This window comes from Microcaecilia unicolor, chromosome 2, assembly GCF_901765095.1.
Source record: "Microcaecilia unicolor chromosome 2, aMicUni1.1, whole genome shotgun sequence".
NCBI classification, from domain to species: Eukaryota; Metazoa; Chordata; class Amphibia; order Gymnophiona; family Siphonopidae; genus Microcaecilia; species Microcaecilia unicolor.
This window is the reverse complement of record NC_044032.1, coordinates 490,560,866-490,579,659: the sequence shown is the minus strand read 5'-3', so window position 1 is coordinate 490,579,659 and position 18,794 is coordinate 490,560,866. Positions and strand designations below refer to the sequence as shown.

Here is an 18,794-nt window from a genome sequence, read left to right as displayed (position 1 = left end):
AGTGGGGTTCCCCAAGGGTCTGTCCTGGGACCGCTGATTTTTAACATATTTATAAATGACCTAGAGATGGGAGTAACTAGTGAGGTAATTAAATTTGCTGATGACACAAAGTTATTCAAAGTCATTAAATCGCGGGAGGATTGTGAAAAATTACAAGAGGACCTTACGAGACTGGGAGACTGGGCGTCTAAATGGCAGATGACGTTTAATGTGAGCAAGTGCAAAGTGATGCATGTGGGAAAGAGGAACCCAAATTATAGCTATGTCATGCAAGGTTCCACGTTAGGAGTCACGGACCAAGAAAGGGATGTAGGTGTCGTCGTTGATGATACGTTGAAACCTTCTGCTCAGTGTGCTGCTGCGGCGAAGAAAGCAAATAGAATGTTAGGTATTATTAGGAAAGGAATGGAAAACAAAAATGAGGATGTTATAATGCCTTTGTATCGCTCCATGGTGCAACTGCACCTTGAATATTTTGTTCAATTCTGGTCGCCGTATCTCAAAAAAGATATAGTGGAATTAGAAAAGGTGCAGAGAAGGGTGACGAAAATGATAAAGGGTATGGGATGACTTCCCTATGAGGAAAGGCTAAAGCGGGTAGGGCTCTTCAGCTTGGAGAAAAGGTGGCTGAGGGGAGATATGATAGAGGTCTATAAAATAATGAGTGGAGTTGAACGGGTAGATGTGAAGCGTCTGTTTACGCTTTCCAAAAATACTAGGAATAGGGGGCATGTGATGAAGCTATAATGTAGTAAATTTAAAATGAATCGGAGAAAATATTTCTTCACTCAATGTGTAATTAAACTCTGGAATTCGTTGCCAGAGAATGTGGTAAAGGCGGTTAGCTTAGCGGAGTTTAAAAAAGGTTTGGACGGCTTCCTAAAGGAAAAGTCCATAGACCATTATTAAATGGACTTGGGGAAAATCCACTATTTCTGGGATAAGCAGTATAAAATGTTTTGTACTTTTTTGGGATCTTGCCAGGTATATGTGACCTGGATTGGCCACTGTTGGAAACAGGATGCTGGGCTTGATGGACCTTTGGTCTTTCCCTGTATGGCAATACTTATGTAAATTATGGGGTCCGTTTACTAAGCCACGCTGAAAAATGGCTTGCGGTAGTGTAGGCGCGGGTTTTGGGTGCACAAAAAGGCCTTTTTTTTTGCAGAAAATGGACGTGCAGCAAAATGAAAATAGCAGTGCGTCCATTTTGGGTCTGAGACCTTACCGCCAGCCATTGACCTGGCGGTAAAGACTCATGTGGCAACTGGGCGGTAATGACCTTCATACACAAAATGCTACTTGGCGCGCGTCTGTTACGCACACCAAAAATGAAATTACCGCAACAGCCACATGGTAGTCTGGCGGTAACTCCATTTTGGTGCACGTGGACGCATATGTAGCTTATTAAAAGGGCCCCTAAGCTCTTGAGGGTGTATATCGTCATGTTCCATCATCTCAGGTCTTACTTTCTATACAAAAATGCTGATTCCAGTACTGCAGCAGGACATGTTTATCCACTCCTACCCTAGCTGAGATAATATTTGACCACATATGCAACTTTCTTTTTTTTTTTTGTCCAGAAAACGTAATTGTACGTAATTGTTATGCAGACCAAGAAGCGAAGAGGCAAAGATTAACTTATACAGAAACAATGGAGGAAATCAAGCAGCTACATTCTACTCAACAAGGATTTGTAGATTTCCTCCAGAACTCAAGGGTGCTGTTGGTTTATTTAAAGGCACATTGCTTTCTTTTCAAGTTTGCAGTTCTGCTTTAGTCCTCTTTTCCTGATCTGGGCTCTACTGTGTATATCTGAAAAATCTGGGATTAGCTCCAAACTGTGTTACTGTAGATATCTGGCACAGTACTATGTAGCAGTTTTACTTTAGATTTCACCTTACTTATTATCAGGAGCCTTTCTCTGTTTCAATAAACTGCACTATCTCATTGGTAAGGCTGTAGCGTCTGTTGTTCCATCTGAAGTGTGTTGGGGGGCTGCTGTCAGGGCCTGCTGCATATTCAAAGCAGGGGCTCAATTCAAATGCCAGTGCTGATTTCACCAACCCTACACCTCTGGCTTTCTCAGGGGCTGGATGGTAAACCCGTCCATTGTCTCGGAACATCACCAACTTCTCTGGTTCAAACTTCAAGGTCAGCTTCTCTGCACCACCACAATAGGAAAGAAGCTCACTGTTGGAGCTGGAGTCTTGCAAGAGGTTTGTGAAGACTATGGGGCAGTCATCGCAGCGAATGAAGTTCCTTTCTCTGCCACAGGGTGAGACATAGGGAAATGCCTCCTCATAGCGGCCTGTTTGGTTCTTTCTTTTTGCTTAAAGAAAAAAAACAAGGAATTGCTTCTCTTTAAAGCAGGTGATGAAATTCTTCACTCGAGCATCATCCAGAAAAAGCTTTCTTTCCTTAATGGCAGGGAACAGTAAAGTTTAACTTTCTTCTTAAATTCCATATAATCTCCTGGCATACCACAGTGGTCCATGCCACGGTAACATAAATGACTGGACTACTGTAATGCCCCATATACTGATCAAACCTGTCATGCCTCGGGGTCAGCCACTGGGTTGCAGCCCAGTTGACACTACCTAGCCAACCCAAGGGCTGGCTAGATCCCGACTGGCAGTGGGTGAGACACCTGGGCAAGACTGGACTGAAGACAAGGCTGGAGCTGGAAGACAGGGCTGGAACAAAGGCAGGAAGCAGGGCAGGAACATGGAGCAGGAGCTGGGCTAGAACAAGGCAGGCAGGAACAGGAGAAAAACTGGAACAAAGCTGCAACACACACTAGACAACTCTAGGAAACCTGTTGCAAAAGCCTCTGCAACTTTCTTTAATCAGTCACCTTACTTTCTAACTCATAAATACATAAGTATTGCCATACTGGGACAGACCAAAGGTCCATCAAGCCCAGCATCCTGTTTCCAACAGTGGCCAATCCAGGTCACAAATACCTGGCAAGATCCCCAAAAAGTACAAAACATTTTATACTGCTCATCCCAGAAATAGTGGATTTTCACCAAGCCCATTTAATAATGGTCTATAGACTTTTCCTTTAGGAAGCCGTCCAAACCTTTTTTTAAACTCCGCTATGCTAACCGCCTTTACCACATTGTCTGGCAATGAATTCCAGAGTTTAATTACATGTTGAGTGAAGAAAGGTTTTCTCCAATTCGTTTTAAATTTACTACATTGTAGCTTCATCGCATGCCCCCTAGTCCTAATATTTTTGGAAAGAGTAAACAGACGCTTCACATCTACCCGTTCAACTCCACTCATTATTTTATAGACTTCTATCATATCTCCCCTCAGCCGCCTTCTTACCATTCTTACTTATCAGTGGCATAGCTACATGGGGGCCTGAGGGGCTTGGGCCCCCGTAGATTTGGCCCTGGCCCCCTACCAACGATCCCCTTGAACCCCCCTCCCGCCACCAACTCTCCCCCGCCGTCGCTGCCCGCCCCGCCGCCACATCAGGTCGACTTAAATGTTGAGATTTGGGCATCCCCGACCGTATTATCGAAACAAAAGATGGACGCCCATCTTGTTTTGATAATACAGGTTTCTCCGCCCCTTCGCCAGGACGTCCTGCAAGGACGTCCTCAGGGAAACTTGGGCGCCCCTTTCAATTATGCCCCTCCACGTGGGTTAAACAACATATTTTATCTTTATTGAATTATGGGAACTCTCTCTACTTGGGTCCATCGTCTAAACAATTTTCTAGAATTCAGGTGATTCCGAATTCAGCTGCACGTTTGATATTTCAGAAGTCTCGGAGGGATCATATAATATCTTTATTGAATAATCTACACTGGTTGCCTATGCAGGCTCGGGTTGTTTTTAAAGCACTTTGTTTAGTGTTTAAAATTTTAGATGGTACCTGCCTGTTAGATGGTTCCCAGTTGGTGAGCTTGTTAAAATTTACAGAAAATGCTAGGAGTTGCAACTACTTGCTGTTAGCTCTCCTGTTGAATTATTTATAATTCCTGACAGTTATCATCAGTTTTGAATTTTGATCACTGTAACTTGCCTTGAATCTAATTTAAGAGAGTTGGCGAGTAATAAATCCCTGTTAACATAAAATTAATTACAATTTATCCATTTTATGTTGGTCATATAACTCGGCTATAGTAACGATGGAACACATGTAATTTTCCTGTCCGAACTTACAGATGTTTTGGGATTTAATATGGAATAGGACTTCACTTCTCCTAAGTATTAATTCACCAATTTCATATAAAACTATTATCGGACCAGCTGGGGTTGTGTGCTGAATAAGCGATGAATACAGGATTGGGGGGGGGGGGGGGGGAGGGGAAGGAGGGAGGGTAGGGAGAAGGGTAATGTTGTTGGAATAAAGGAAAAAGTTATGGGACTCGATGGGCTAACCAGGATGATGTCATTGTGCATTTGTTATCCTAATATTCTTGTTTATTATGCCTGTACTGGATCCCATGAGATAATAAAAAGTTAAAAAAAAAAACTATTATCCTCTGATCTCTCTGTTTTGAGAAGATTTTATCAGTGGGACAGTGCAAGCTTTTTGATATATTAATCTCCATAGCTTTAAAATATGTTCTAAGGGAGTGGAAGGATAATAGTAAACTCTCATTTACTTTTTGGTGGAACTCCATATGTCTTATTTACAAATACGAGGCTAAATTAGCAGAAAAAACTAACAGTTAAGAATCTCCTTAGAGTGTTGGAGCCAGTAGTTGTGAAAATGAAAAGATTCCATATTATGTAAGTTTATCAATGATTGTATCAATACATTTTGACTTATACTGCATTGTATTGTTTTGCTTAGTCTTCTGATTCTCTGTTCCTTTCCTTCTCTTTCGTTTTTTCTTTATATGTAATATGTCATATTCTCTTACTTTATTTTGAGTTTTTGAACCTTTTGTGTGCAGGATATCTCTCCAAAATGCATCAGTTTGGTTGTTATTTCCCTTATACATATGTATACGACTAATTTAGCTCCTATATTGTGTATTGAATGCTTGTTATGTTTTTCTAATGAAAATTTCAATAAAGATGGTTTGAACTTTAAAAAAAAAGTGTGCAAGCCCAATCAGAGCTTTAATGGGCAAAAGTCATCATCTCTCTTCATCAGTCCAACCTTTTCAAATATTTTTTTCTTTTTTTTGCTTTTTAATGTGTTGTACATCTTCTTATAGTGCTGATTTTAATGGGGGGTTTTTTCAGTGAAATAAAAATAAAACTTATTTGATTTGAACCATCAATACAGGCTTTCCAATCAGAGTGACTCAGGAGACAAGTTTTTCAGTTTGATGAGTTTTTGTCTCCTTTCCTGTCAGTGAATGAGTCAGTTTTTGAAGGGATGTTAATAATACATCAGTCAAATGAAAAAACAAAGTATATTTGTCTCCTTTCCTTCTGCTTTCATTATTTTATTTTTTTTATAGAAATGCATACTTTTACATATTTATTATAAAAACATTCACAAAATATTACATATCACATTCACGAATTTTTCAGATTTCAAGTAATATACAAACAAGAATTCCATGTGGTCTTATTTAGAAAGAGTTCTTTGTAGCTTAACATGTGAAATACATGAAGTGAAGTGAGAAATATTAAGTACAGTATTTGCACACTTCTATTTCAGTGTATTAATCCATTTTTCTCTGTTAATCAGTATATCGCAAAGGAAGAGAACAGTAAAAAAACAGCCTGAATCTACGGCTGTGAGCACTGTTGCTGGATTGCTGCCTAGATCCCAAAAGTCGATGTCAGAGCTGAAATCTGAAGTTGTGCAAGTAGAGCTGAAAGTTGCATCTGTGAATCTAAAACTCAACGACACAATGGTGGTAACGTTGCTACTGAAGAGTAGGGCCACCAAGGAGTAGAGGTAGAGGTAACTGCTAGGGCAGCTCTCCTTTGGCATGGGAACAATATGGTGCTAAACAATTGAACATTTTTATCTATTTAGGCCCGTCAGCATTTTTAACGTGCGTTAACCATGTACGCGCCTACAATATCCCTGTGGGCGCCTACACGCTAATTGTAGGAATACTAAAACCTCTAGCATGCCTTAGTAAATAGATCCCTAAATAAGCAATTTTGTTTGTCCTAGGCAACACTTGACTATCACATTACATAAGTGTAATTATTGACGTGTTTTTTTTTTTTAATTTACAGAAGAATGATAAAACATTCCAGTTATTTCAATTTGAAGCACCTATGTCCAAGAGCTCATGGGAAAACACATTTGACAGATACATGTTCATTGAAACTCTCTTCTCTGGTGTGCAACTGGTTTCTTTTATTTAAAGGCAAGCACAAGCAAATATGTAACCTCTTCTCTTGCTTCAAAAGTAGCAGCAATGTGCCAAGATGGCAAGGTAGAAAGAATAACATCTGATGTCAATATTGAAAAGGAATTATGTTAACTTTGGAGTTAAATGCATATATTTTTCTCTGTTCAATTTGGGGCCAATCAATGCTTAGCCTTTGGTTCAATACCTTGACATCCAGCCAAGAGTTTATAAGTCAGAAAAGGGAAGGACTGGAGGTAGTTATTGGGGCATAGTATAAACTTAACCAGACAATGACAATATTCAGGTGCTATTAGGTTAGGTTTATCCCTTTAAGCAGGACTCTGTTCATAATTATCCTAAATTAAATGGATAACATCTAAGTTTAGGACTGCACATTTGGTTGCCATACTTAAAATTGACAGTGTGGATAAAAATACTGTTAGTTATATGTCACAACCCGAGGGTGAGAGGGTATTATATATAAATGTACAACACAACAAAACTCTCTTATGTAATGGCAAAAAATAGTAATTTCAACAACAGACTAAAGATTCTGTGGAGTGAATCTGTTTTAAAGGGAATTAAGGGAAAAGCCTCTGAATTTAACCCAACCTCCAACCCAAGTAGTCATTTAATAATAACAAGGTTGAGAAAGCTTCTGCTGGGAATTATATCATCATAAGCAAAAACCCTTTTAGTTCCAAAATGAATGAAAATATGCTAAAAGCAAGCAGGAAGCAACCAGGAAGCATGCTCATATTGTGAACCTTTATGGTTTCTCACGCCTTGACACAGCGTTACTAGCGAAACCTTGGCCGAAGTCGGTGTGTTTGACCGATGACCCACTTGTTGCTTTGTATCTGCACTTAAAAGCTAATTTACTCTTTTGACTTTCACATGCTATATGAATCCCGAGCTGACTACTTGGGTTGGAGATTGGGTTAAATTCAGAGGCTTTTCCCTTAATTCCCTTTAAAACAGATGCACTCCACAGAATCTTTAGTTTATTGTTGAAATTACTATTTTTTGCCATTACATGAGAGAGTTTTGTTTTGTTGATAAAAATACTGTTAACATTTCTGGATAACTTAAGTGGATATCTTTAAGCAGTAGCCACCCCACTGAATACTGACCTTTCCATTCCTACAAAAGAGCAGAGGACGGAACATCAGCTGATCTCAGAACATCCATCCCAACATAGAATTACACGTTTCCCCAACATATACCTCTTTGTCCAACACTGTCACACATGGGGGTGGGCGATTTTCAAAGAGACCGAGCAGCTCATGAAGGAGCTACATGGCTAGATACCCTAGGATGAGACTTGCACACCACAGTTCTTAACTACTGCTGTGTAGTTTACCTAGATGGCTAATGTTAGCTGTTTGCATTCCTGGGGGAATATTTAGGTCAGGGGGAAAAATACATACATGTAAGTTATACTGTCAAATCTATGTGTATAGCTTCACCCTGCAGACAAAGCTAAGGCAAAGTACATGGGTGCTTTTCTATCTGCTTACTGTACCTTGCAGCAAACATTCCTAGGGAAATAACCTAGGGGTGAAAGTTGAAAAGAATCTACATACTTTGCCAGCAGAATGGAAACTATCCTCAAAATGTGCAGACAATAAATACGTCTCAGATGCAGCGGGAAATATCGTTCCAAAGCAATGTACTTAACACCACAGTAAGAACTGTGCTGCTTTATTACTGCATTTACTCCACGTAAAAAAAAATATTCATAATGTAATTGTTAGAAAGCAGATGGGTAGAAATAGCCCAGTGACTATGCAGTCATACATTTTTATTTCTTAGGACATGTATGGAATGTCATCTATTCAATCACAGCATGTCATCTACAGTAAGTGCCATTCAGTAACTTTCTTTTTTCTTACATTAACTTCTCATTTTTTATTTCTGTATCTTGGTTATCACCATCTGTTTATACAGATGCACAGAAGCAGACAATCACAGCCTTGTTTGGAATGAAAACAGTCTGGTACCCCTATCCCCTAAAGAGTATATGGCATACCCAACCCCCTAGGGAATGCACCAGAAGCAAAGCTTCTGAAAGCCCGAAATAAAACCTTCCCAATATTTATAGAAGTCAGTGACATACAGAGCAGGCTTCAAAGAATGTAGGAAGAAGGACTGACTTTTTTTGTTTTGTTTTTTTTTAATTAGGAGAAAACGCACTCCAGTGATCAGAGGCAGCACAGCCTATTGTCTTGTACAGATGAACAGACTTCTGTGCTTCCTATACAATACCAATAAATAATGCATGTGAAACTCAGGGTACTATTTTGAAAAATGGGGTCACCACTCAGTGCACTTAATAAGAAGCAGTGTGCAAAAGGACTGTATTGTCTGTTGTCCATACTTTTAAAAGAGAAGGGGCGTGAGAAAAACAGAAACCAAAACAAGTAACCCATGGGGACAGTCCCAATGCTTTCCATTCTGAAAGATAAAGTGAAATGGCCACATCCTTGGACCCACCAAAACGTGAGTTGAACTTATTGCACTTAAGACCGTGGCTATAATCTGCCCTTACTCTTTTCTGCAAAGTGTCTTAGGTCAACAAAGCCCAGTTGGGTGCATTGTTATGCAATGACAAATCTGTGCTTAGCATTCTTCCCACGGTATGTTCAGATCTTAGTTCTTGAAAGTCAGTGACCCATGTGAGTTTGGTCATGTTGGTCCAGTGTAACCATATGGGTGTTGAAGAAGAAGATCACGATGGCCAGGTAACACATGAGTGTGGTAGTGTTCAACTAAGTTTCCTATATCGGAAAACACTGAATCTCCTTCAAGGTACACCTTTGAGTCCTGTAAGAGAAACAGAAAAAAATACATGTCAGCAGGATCATATGTAGGGAATAATTATTTAAGCCACTTTTGCGTGTGAAGCATGCTATAAATGCCGAAAATGGCACTTTTAGACCTGTATGGACAAACACATGCATAAAAAGTAGATGTACGGAAAGATGTGCACAGACATTCATGAGGGTGTAATCTGGGTGGAACTAGGACAAAATTACGATGTATGTGCATATTTTATAAAATACTTTGTACAACACAGAGTCCATGCACACATTTACATCTGGTTTGGAGCAAGTGTCAATTTGCAGGACGGTATGTCCTCTTAGCTACAAGCAGATATTACCTGGGAAGGGAGGGGGGGGGGGGTCTGGCAAGGGATTTTCAGGACTAGTGCAAGGTTGCAGACTGGGAGACAAAATAGCGGCAATTTTCTCTGTGCATGCTGCTTCTCAGTTGGAAGTGGATGGCAATGAAAGGAAGGGCTGAGCCCCTGTTGGAGGTGCATGAGTGGCTCTGGGAGATCAAAATAGATTTAAGGGCAGTATAGGAAGAAAGGACATCCCTTGGAGCAGACCTGCAGAGAGGAATCTCCAAATTGGGTCGCTGTCTGGAGGAGACAGAGATCAGAGTAGAGGAACAAGCTGAGGCGTTCTCTATTATCAAGAAGCAGTTGATGGCTATGTGGCAGGAAATGGCAGACATGATGGAGAAGATAGAAGACCTAGAAAACTGCAGTCAGAACTGTAATCTGCATTTCTATGGCATCCCTGAGTTCCCTCAGTATATGAGCTGTGAGTTGATAGTGCAAAAAACTGTGAACTTTTTGCTTCTGGATGACTTATACCCTATCGCTCCAGAGTCCATTAAGGTGGCATATCCTCACAGGGGCTCGGAAAGGCTAATTCTAATATGGCTAAGGACATTACTGTATGTTTTCATAGCTATAAAGGGAAGTGGCAGCTAAGGCAAGAGCAGATGACATCAGAATGGGATACCTACCAAACAGAAATCTATCAAGATCTTGCCACTGCCCCTTTGCTCAGGAAACGTGAACATCAGACTTAACTGCCAAACTTAGGGCGGATGGAATCTGCTATAAATGGTAATATCCGTTACATCTTGTATTTATGAAAGATAGCAAGCTTACTGAATACGGAATAAAGAGGAGGCAGTTGCCATGCTCCTGGACTTGGGTATAATGATAGAAACTCAGGGGCAGTGAAGAAGACATCCACGTTGAAGGAGCGACCCCAACAGCAACAGGTCACCAATGACAGAGGCCTCCTTAAGTAGCTGACTATGAAAGGTGCAAAAACTACTATGGTAATTTTGACTGTTTATGACTAGCTTCTTGGGTTATAATAACAGAGCTGATTAAGGGGAGTGGATAGCATCTGGCCTTCCATATCTTATCTAGTGTGGATGGTCGACTGCGAGATGGAAGTACAGGGTGTGTATGCTTGGTGCATGTATGGGGAAGATTCAGAGCTTATTTCCTCTAGGGTTACCTGAGGGGTGGGAACTGGCAGGCTCAGTGTAAGGGGGAGGCGGGGGGAGGAGGGGATGAGTATGGGAAGGAGTCCCGAGTACATCACCTTTCAGAGCTCTGATTTTAGTGAATCTATAAATGACTAGGAGTTCGAAGAGAACGTTAAGGAGCTAAATTCACCATTCAAGAGGCAATTGCAGTGGAGGGAAGCACAAAAGTTAAATGCAGCTATATGTTTGATTCAGAAGACCCACTTACTTTGGAAGAATGAACATCTATTGCATACGCCATAAGCAGAAAGCTACCCTTGTGATGAGGGGGACAGGCAAAGTTTTAAACATTTTGTGAAATCTTTCAGTTTGGTTGACTTTTAACACCAATGAAAGCCACAGACTGGAAAGTACATGTTGTACACACATGTTCACAACTCTATCTCATGCACTGATTACATATTAGTAGATCCTATGCTTATGTCAGGTGCTCTGGGCCCAGGGATGGGAGACAGAGTCTAATTTGGCTTGATCTGGGAGGAATGTTGGTGCAGCATGGGACCCATTACTGGAAATTAAATGATTCCTTGTTGGGAGACAAAGAAACCAGACAGCTGCTCGAGAGAGTCAAAGATTATTTTGAATGTAATGATACGGGTGAGGTTTGGCCCCAGATTCTTTGGGATGGTTTTAAGGCAGTAATGGGGGGGGGGGGGATTATTAAATTTGCTAGTAGAAATAAGAGTGAGAAGGGACAGGCCTATCAGCAGCCATCTCGGGAGATATCTCTGCTACAGCAGCTACTAGTGAGGCACCCTTCCCCTGCTAAGTAATGGAAGTTGATGTTACTGCAAGCTAGATGAAGAATGTTGCAGGCTGCTAAGATTAACCATGACCTCAATAAATGTAAGCAGATCTATTTTGAGGAGGGGAATAGGTCTAGCAGGTTATTAGCGCAACAGCTTAAGAAACAGCAAACTCAACATATGATCTTGCAGCTGCAAGGAGGGGGATAGGGGTCAGCTAGAAAGCGACCCTCTGGAAATTCACACCACATTTGCTAATTCTTATCAGTACTTATATGCTTCTGAATTCCATGCAGATGGGCGCAAAGTTTAGGAGAATCTGACAGATCTAGCCGTACCTGACCTTCTGCCAAAACAAATGGATAGCTTGAAAAGGTAGATTACAGAAGAAGAATTGAGGGCAATTGAAGACCTTAAATTGAACAAAGCAGCTGGCCTTGATGGCTTTACAGTCTAGTTTTATAAGACGTATTCAGCATTTCTGGCACCTGGTGTTTAATTCAATATTTGAGGGAGATTAATTAGCAGATACCTTAACAGAAATGGGTATCATGTTATTCAAAAAGAGGGTAAGAACCTGCTTTGCTGCAGTTCATATCACCTGATCTCCCCCTCCTTAACCTGAATTTTGGCTTTTTGTTTAAAAGTGGAGTGGAGGAGTGGCCTAGTGGTTAGGGTGGTGGACTTTGGTGGTGGACTTTGGTCCTGGGGAACTGAGTTCGATTCCCACTTCAGCACAGGCAGCTCCTTGTGACTCTGGGCAAGTCACTTAACCCTCCATTGCCCCATGTAAGCCGCATTGAGCCTGCCATGAGTGGGAAAGCGCGGGGTACAAATGTAACAAAACAAAAAAAAAGGTTTATGTCCCACTTTATACACAAGGACCAATCTGGTTTTATCCCAGGCTATATGGCTGGCAACAATGTGTGCTATCTAGTTCATCTTATTCATTGGGTGCATTCTAAAGGGGTAACAACAATTCTGCTGGTGATCGATGCAGAAGAAGTTTTCTATTGCATTGAGGGACCCTTCGTGTTGGCAGTGTTGGAGCAGGCAGGCCTAGGTAAGAACATTTTGGCCTGGGTGGCTGTCCTGTATCAAAACCCATGAGCTAGGGTCTGTGTTAATGGTGAGTACTCTGATACATTCTCACTTAGTAGGGGAACCAGGCAGGGATCCCCACTATCCCCTCTTCATTTTGATGACTGAGTCACTAGCAATTTGCATTTGGCAGAGGTGGGTGATCAGGGGTCTGGTAAAGGAAGGGGAAGAGTTTAAACTTTCCCTATCCCTATTTAGATATGACATCATGTTGACTGTGGCTTATCTAAAACAGTCGCTCCCGGGTGTGCTTGAGGAACTGGAGGCGTACAGCCACCTGTCTGAACGTATCACTCCCCACTGATGAAGTTCAAGCTTTAGAGGGAACCTACCCCTCTAAATAGCTTCTACCTCCCTCAAGTACTTAGGAATTCAGATAGGGAGGGAAGTGGGGCAGTTATATAAGCTTAACTTACTGCCATTATTTAAGGCTCTTATTAAAGATAATGTTGTTAGACATACTCAGCTGGAGTATTAAAGATATGCAGCTCACCATCCTGGCAAGCGGCATAGTTGGGGGTAAAAATATGGTCCTTTTCAGATTCCTATTTGATAGGAATGTCCCAAGGTCATTGCATTCTGGCTTGAATGCAACTCTACCCTGGCTACTATCAAGAGGGATCTACCGTAGGATCTGGGAATCTTTCTCCTTAATAAGCTATCAGCTGATTTAGATAGGGATAGGCAAAGAGTGGTGGGGGTTCTGATAACAGTTGTACAGATGAAGTTGGTGAGTTGCTGGAGGACTCTCACCATCCCTAATTTTGATAAGCTTAAGATTTTGGAATGCATGTTTCTTACACTGGCTCACAATTTACTTATTTAGATTTTGCTCGCACCTTTTTCAGTAGTAGCTCAAGGTGAGTTACATTCAGGTTCTCTGGATATTTCTCTGTCCCAGGAGGGTCCTCAATCTAAGTTTGTACCTGAGGCAAGTGATTTGCCCAAGATCACAAGGAGCAGCAGTGGGATTTGAACCGGCCACCTCTGGATTGCAAGACCAGTGCTCTAACCACTAGGCCACTCCTCCAATCCACTATTTCTGGGATAAGCCGCAGAAGCATGATAAAAAGGACACATTTCAAAGGAGCTAGGAGCCATTTAATTGGTGGGCAAGAACCCTGCCTGAATAATTTGATAGTTGATCCTTATCCTTGCTATTACCTTTCTGTATGAAATTGTTATTGCTACTAGTTTTCTATACATAATTGTTGTTGTTATGGATATTGTTATTGTTCTAGTTTGGCTTTGCTTTCTTGGTCTGTGACTGAAAACAAAGGGGGTGGAACTAGGACTAAGATAGAAGGGTAGTAGAGGGGAGGGAGGGATGTTGCACCTTTTCACTTTGGCTATGTTTACTGCTTGATGATAGTAGGGGGTCATTAACCTGAAGTTTGTATTTGATTTTTTGAAAATTAATAAAAATAAAATTGAAAAAAATATATTAGTTGAGTGAAATATATAAACACGAATCTGTCATTAAATCTTACAAAGAGTACAAAGGCTAAGGGACACACCATGAAGTTACTAAGTAGTACATTTAAAACAAATTGGAGAGAAAATGCTTTCATTTAACACACAATTAAGCTCTGGAATTTACTGCCAGAGAATGTGGCAATTTGGCAGTTAGAGTAGCTTGGTTAAAAAAAAAGTTGGCCAAGTTCCTGAAGGAAAGTTCATAAACCGCTATTAAGGTAGACCTAGGAAAGTTGTTGCTTATCCCTGGGGGTAAGTAGCATGGAATCTTACTTCTGTTTGGGTTCCTGTCAGGTACTTGTGACCCGAATTGGCCACAGTTGGAAACAAGATACTGAATTTGACAAACCTTTGGTCTGACTAGTATGACAGTTCTTATGTAACTTAGATCCAGAAGTGTTCAAGCCGCACAATTCTCTATGGAACTACAAATTTCATATCTACCTTTCTGCTGAATATTTAAACCTTTCGATCATATTCTCCCCACAGACGTAGCTAGGTGGGGTACAAGGGGAATGGCCACTTCTCAAAACAGAGTTTGAATAAAATGGCACCTATGCAGATTAACCCTTCAGTTTCACACTAACGCCTATTTTAAAAAAGGTCTGCTCCCACTGACATCAAACCCTGGATATGCTTCCGATTCTCCCCCTTATTTCTGTATAGAGCTGTGTTATAGGTTTTGTATCATTTTAGCAGTCACTTCAGCTTGGAGAAAAGACAGCTGAGAGGAGATATGATAGAGGTCTATAAAATAAAGAGTGGAGTGGAATGGGTAGACGTGAAGCGTCTGTTTACGCTTTCCAAAAATACTAGGACTAGGGGGCATGCGATGAAGCTACAAAGTAGTAAATTTAAAACAAATCGGAGAAAATCTTTCTTCACTCAACATGTAATTAAACTCTGGAATTTGTTGCCAGAGAATGTGGTAAAGGCAGTTAGCTTAGCAGAGTTGAAAAAAGGTTTGGATGGCTTCCTAAAGGAAAAGTAAATAGACCATTATTAAATTGGACTTGGGGAAAATCCACTATTTCTGGGATAAGCAGCATAAAATGTTTTGTACTTTTTGGGGATCTTGCCAGGTATTTCTGACCTGGATTGGCCACTGTTGGAAACAGGATGCTGGGCTTGATGGGCCTTTGATCTGTCCCAGTATGGCAATAGGTATGTACTTATGATCTGCTTCTATCCTATGAAAATGAAGACAGGGCATCAAAAAATGAATTTTCAAGAGAAAGGGGGGAGGGGACTTCTGGTAATACCACTACTTATGCACTCAAGAATAATCTTGGCTTGCCCTGATGATTTATTACAATGACTTATTAACCTTCTGATGATTATGTTTTCATTACTTTACTGTTTGGCAGTTGCTAGCTCATGCCCTCCTAATAATTTCACAATATAGATTAGGTGAAGCTTTTTGTGGAGCCTCCCACATACATTAATGCTTAGCTCATGTTAGCTTTAAAACATATTTTGGGTACCTTGAAACAGAACACAAAAGAACATACTGTGCAAGTAGTTATGCTTGTTCTATTCAGTTTAGAATTTGTACTAACCTGTTCAAAGATTCTGTAGTTTCTAACCTTTTCTGAAGATGTGTCCCATACAACCAAGACCTGTACAAAAACAAACAGTATAGCGTTAAATTCAAGCCATGAGAAGTTATATTCATTGCAAGGCAACCGACTAAACATTAGGCACAGTATAGCAACTCAGATCTGTTGCCGTGCACTGCTGGGCAGAGGGACCTAAAATTAATTTAACCTTCTATTCCCCTGGGTTGGCTGGGACCGAGATTATTACTATTGTTACATTTGTATCCCACATTTTCCCACCTATTTGCAGGCTCAATGTGGCTTACAGTGTACCGTAGAGGCGTTCGCCATCTCCAGCATGGAAACAGATACAAGGAGTTAATGTGGTCGTGTATGGTTCATATGTTATAGACACATTGGGGAATTAAAAGAGTTATATAGTCTGTTACAAGCTTTGGTTTCATTGTGTTGCGGAGTTTAGGCACTTAAGTTGGGTCGGTGGGGTATGCCTTTTTGAACAGGTAAGTTTTTAGTGATTTCTGGAAGCTTAGGTGGTCGTACGTTGTTTTCACGGCTTTTGGTAGTGCGTTCCACAGTTTTGTACTTATGTAGGAGAAATTGGATCCATAAGTTGATTTGTATTTGAGACCTTTGCAGATTGGGTAGTGGAGATTTAGGTAAGTTCGTGTTGATCTGGTTGCGTTTCTTGTTGGTAGGTCTAAGGGGTCTGTCATATATCCTGGGGCTTCGCCGTAGATAATTTTATGGATCAGGGTGCAGATTTTGAAAGCAATACGTTCTTTAATTGGTAGCCAATGTAGTTTTTCTCGGAGGGGTTTGGCGCTTTCGAATTGCCTTTTTCCAAATATAAGCCTGGCTGCTGTGTTTTGGACGGTCTGTAGTTTCTTAATGAATTGTTCTTTGCATCCCGTGTAGAGTCCATTGCAGTAGTCTGCATGGCTTAGTACCATTGATTGAATCAAGCTGCAAAATGTTTCCCTCGAGAAGTATGGTTTCACATGTTTGAGTTTCCACATTGAATGGAACATTTTCTTAGTTATAGAGTTAACTTGGCTCTCAAGTGTAAGGTGACAGTCGATAGTGACGCCGAGGATTTTTAGACTGGCTGAGATAGGGAGGGTGTGGTTTGGTGTGCTTATCTTTGTGGGTTTGTACGTATTATATTGGGATGAGAGGATGAGACAGTGTGATTTGTCAGTATTGAGTTTTAGTTGGAATGCATTTGCCCATGAGTTTATGATGTTTAGGCTGAGCTTGATTACATTTGTGATTTCTGTCAGATTGTGTTTATAAGGTATGTATATAGTGACGTCATTTGCACAGATGAATGGGTTGAGGCCTTGATTGGATAAGGACTTGGCTAGTGGTGTCATCATTAGGTTGAAGAGGGTCGGTGATAGTAGTGATCCTTGAGGTACTCCGCAGTCGGCTTTCCACAGTGATGATATGTTTGATTTAGATTTCACTTGGTATGTTCTCATGGTTAGGAAGCCCTTAGTATGTTTCCACCAATGCTGTAGTAGTCTAGGAGTCTAATTAGTATGTTGTGGTTTACCATGTTGAAAGCACTAGACATGTCAAATTGAAGGAGAAGTATATTATTGCCTATTGCTATTTCCTGCTTGAATTTGGCCAGGAGAGTAGTGAGTACTATTTCAGTGCTATGGAGGGGACAAAATCCTTTTTGTGATTCATGTAAGATTGAGAATTTGTTTATGTATTCGTCGAGTTGTTTGGTTACCATGCTCTCCATCAGTTTGACTACAAGTGGGATAGATGCTACTGGGGAGGAGGAAGGGGAGAAGGAAAGGATCTCTAGGAGCACGGTCCCTGGCTGATGACTGTCCCTGGAACGGAATGGACTACAAGAAGTTAGGAGAAGATACAAAAGAAGGTCCCAGGATAGTTGTGAATGAGGGCTCACAGAACCAGATTCTGGCCTCACTCCAGCTGAAATCCCTATTTACTAAAGTGCCGTTGGATTCCGTACCTAATATGCATAATCTACAAAAGTTAAAGTGCATTAGGTGTAAAATCTCTGTGGTAAGAGATAGGGTGAGGCACTTCCAGCACTTTTGGGAGGGCCGACATGCAGTCAGCTTAACCTCTAAAGGAATAACTAAGTGTACCATGTTATCTGATGCATTAACAAATTCATATTATGAATTGCAAGGTGCATTCCCCACTCATTCCCTAATGGCTATTTCTAGATTACTTGTTTAATGTGGTAACAGTTTAACGTGCTGCATTGACAACATGGTGTCATGCTGTTAACACATGTAATTCCTGCAATAAACACTTAACACAGTTTAGTAAATAGGGGCCTGAGCCATAAGCCAGAAAACTGTTATCACTATTCAAAGCCACAGCTTTTCTTTCAGCGAACAGGATCCAATCGCTCATGACTGGGCTCAAGCCGCACTAATCAGTAACTAACGTCATAGACAGGGCTTATTTACAGATGCTGAGGCTCATGGCAGAAACTGTATTTTGTCATACCCTTAACTTGCCTGAAAATGTGATGTTCTCAGTGAGATCTCAAGTTCCAGTGGAACCAACGCTCTAAACCACTCTTGCTCTGTCATACTGTATCCACCTTGCTAGTTTTGTCTCTTAATATGTTGGTGGATGCAAATGACAGATTCAGTTAATCCTGACTACAGATGCCTTGACCTGGGGGTTGGGGGGGGGGATCTTATTGTGACAATCATCATTCACAAGGACTGTGGTCAAGATAAGAGATAACCCTGCATATCAACCACTTGGAACTCGGGGCAACCTTCTATACCCTAAGAGTATTCCATCACCCTCTTCACAGTTCCTCTATAATCATTCAGATGGACAATAAGTAGCAATGTTTTACAGGAACAAGCAAGGGTGTTCAGGGCTCTCTTTGCCTCTGCTGAGAAGTAGCCAGGATCTGGGATGTTGCTATAGCCAACCGCATCCAGATCCAGGCCATTATATACTTGAGCTGCAGGATCAGTTAGCTGATAAGCTCAGCAGGGTGCTTCAACTTCATGGATAGTCCCTCAATCTGGAAATTCTGAGGTTCCTCTTTCAAGACTATGGAACACCGCAAAATTGACTTCCTCGCCAAGGAACAGAATATGAAGCTTCATCTCTACTTTTCTTCTTCCTTCTCCTTTACATCTTGCAGAAGATGCCCTGACACTTTCATGGACTTGCTGAATAAAATAGGTAGAAAGTGAATTCCCTATGGTAACAGTCCAAACACAAAAAACATAAGAATAGCCATA

The 18,794-nt window shown here is 41.0% G+C and overlaps 2 protein-coding genes across 2 annotated transcripts in view; both read right to left on the bottom strand.

Annotated features, from left to right (window-relative positions):
• Window positions 1-1,628: 1,628 nt before the first annotated feature.
• On the bottom strand, window positions 1,629-5,920 carry LOC115462154 (UPF0598 protein CG30010-like). The gene is given in 2 exon segments (XM_030192180.1): window positions 1,629-2,420; window positions 5,717-5,920. Coding segments are annotated over 2 exon segments (714 nt in total). The 3' UTR covers window positions 1,629-1,910.
• A 1,735-nt stretch (window positions 5,921-7,655) lies between these two features.
• SH3BP2 (SH3 domain binding protein 2) overlaps window positions 7,656-18,794 on the bottom strand; it is a 65,919-nt gene continuing 54,780 nt past the window's right edge. Inside the window, exons 11-12 of the mRNA XM_030191127.1 lie at window positions 15,535-15,594; window positions 7,656-9,119 (exon numbers count right to left, since the gene is read on the bottom strand). Of these exons, the coding sequence (XP_030046987.1) occupies window positions 8,982-9,119; window positions 15,535-15,594 (198 nt within the window). The 3' untranslated portion in view covers window positions 7,656-8,981. The remainder of the gene's footprint in view (window positions 9,120-15,534; window positions 15,595-18,794) is intronic.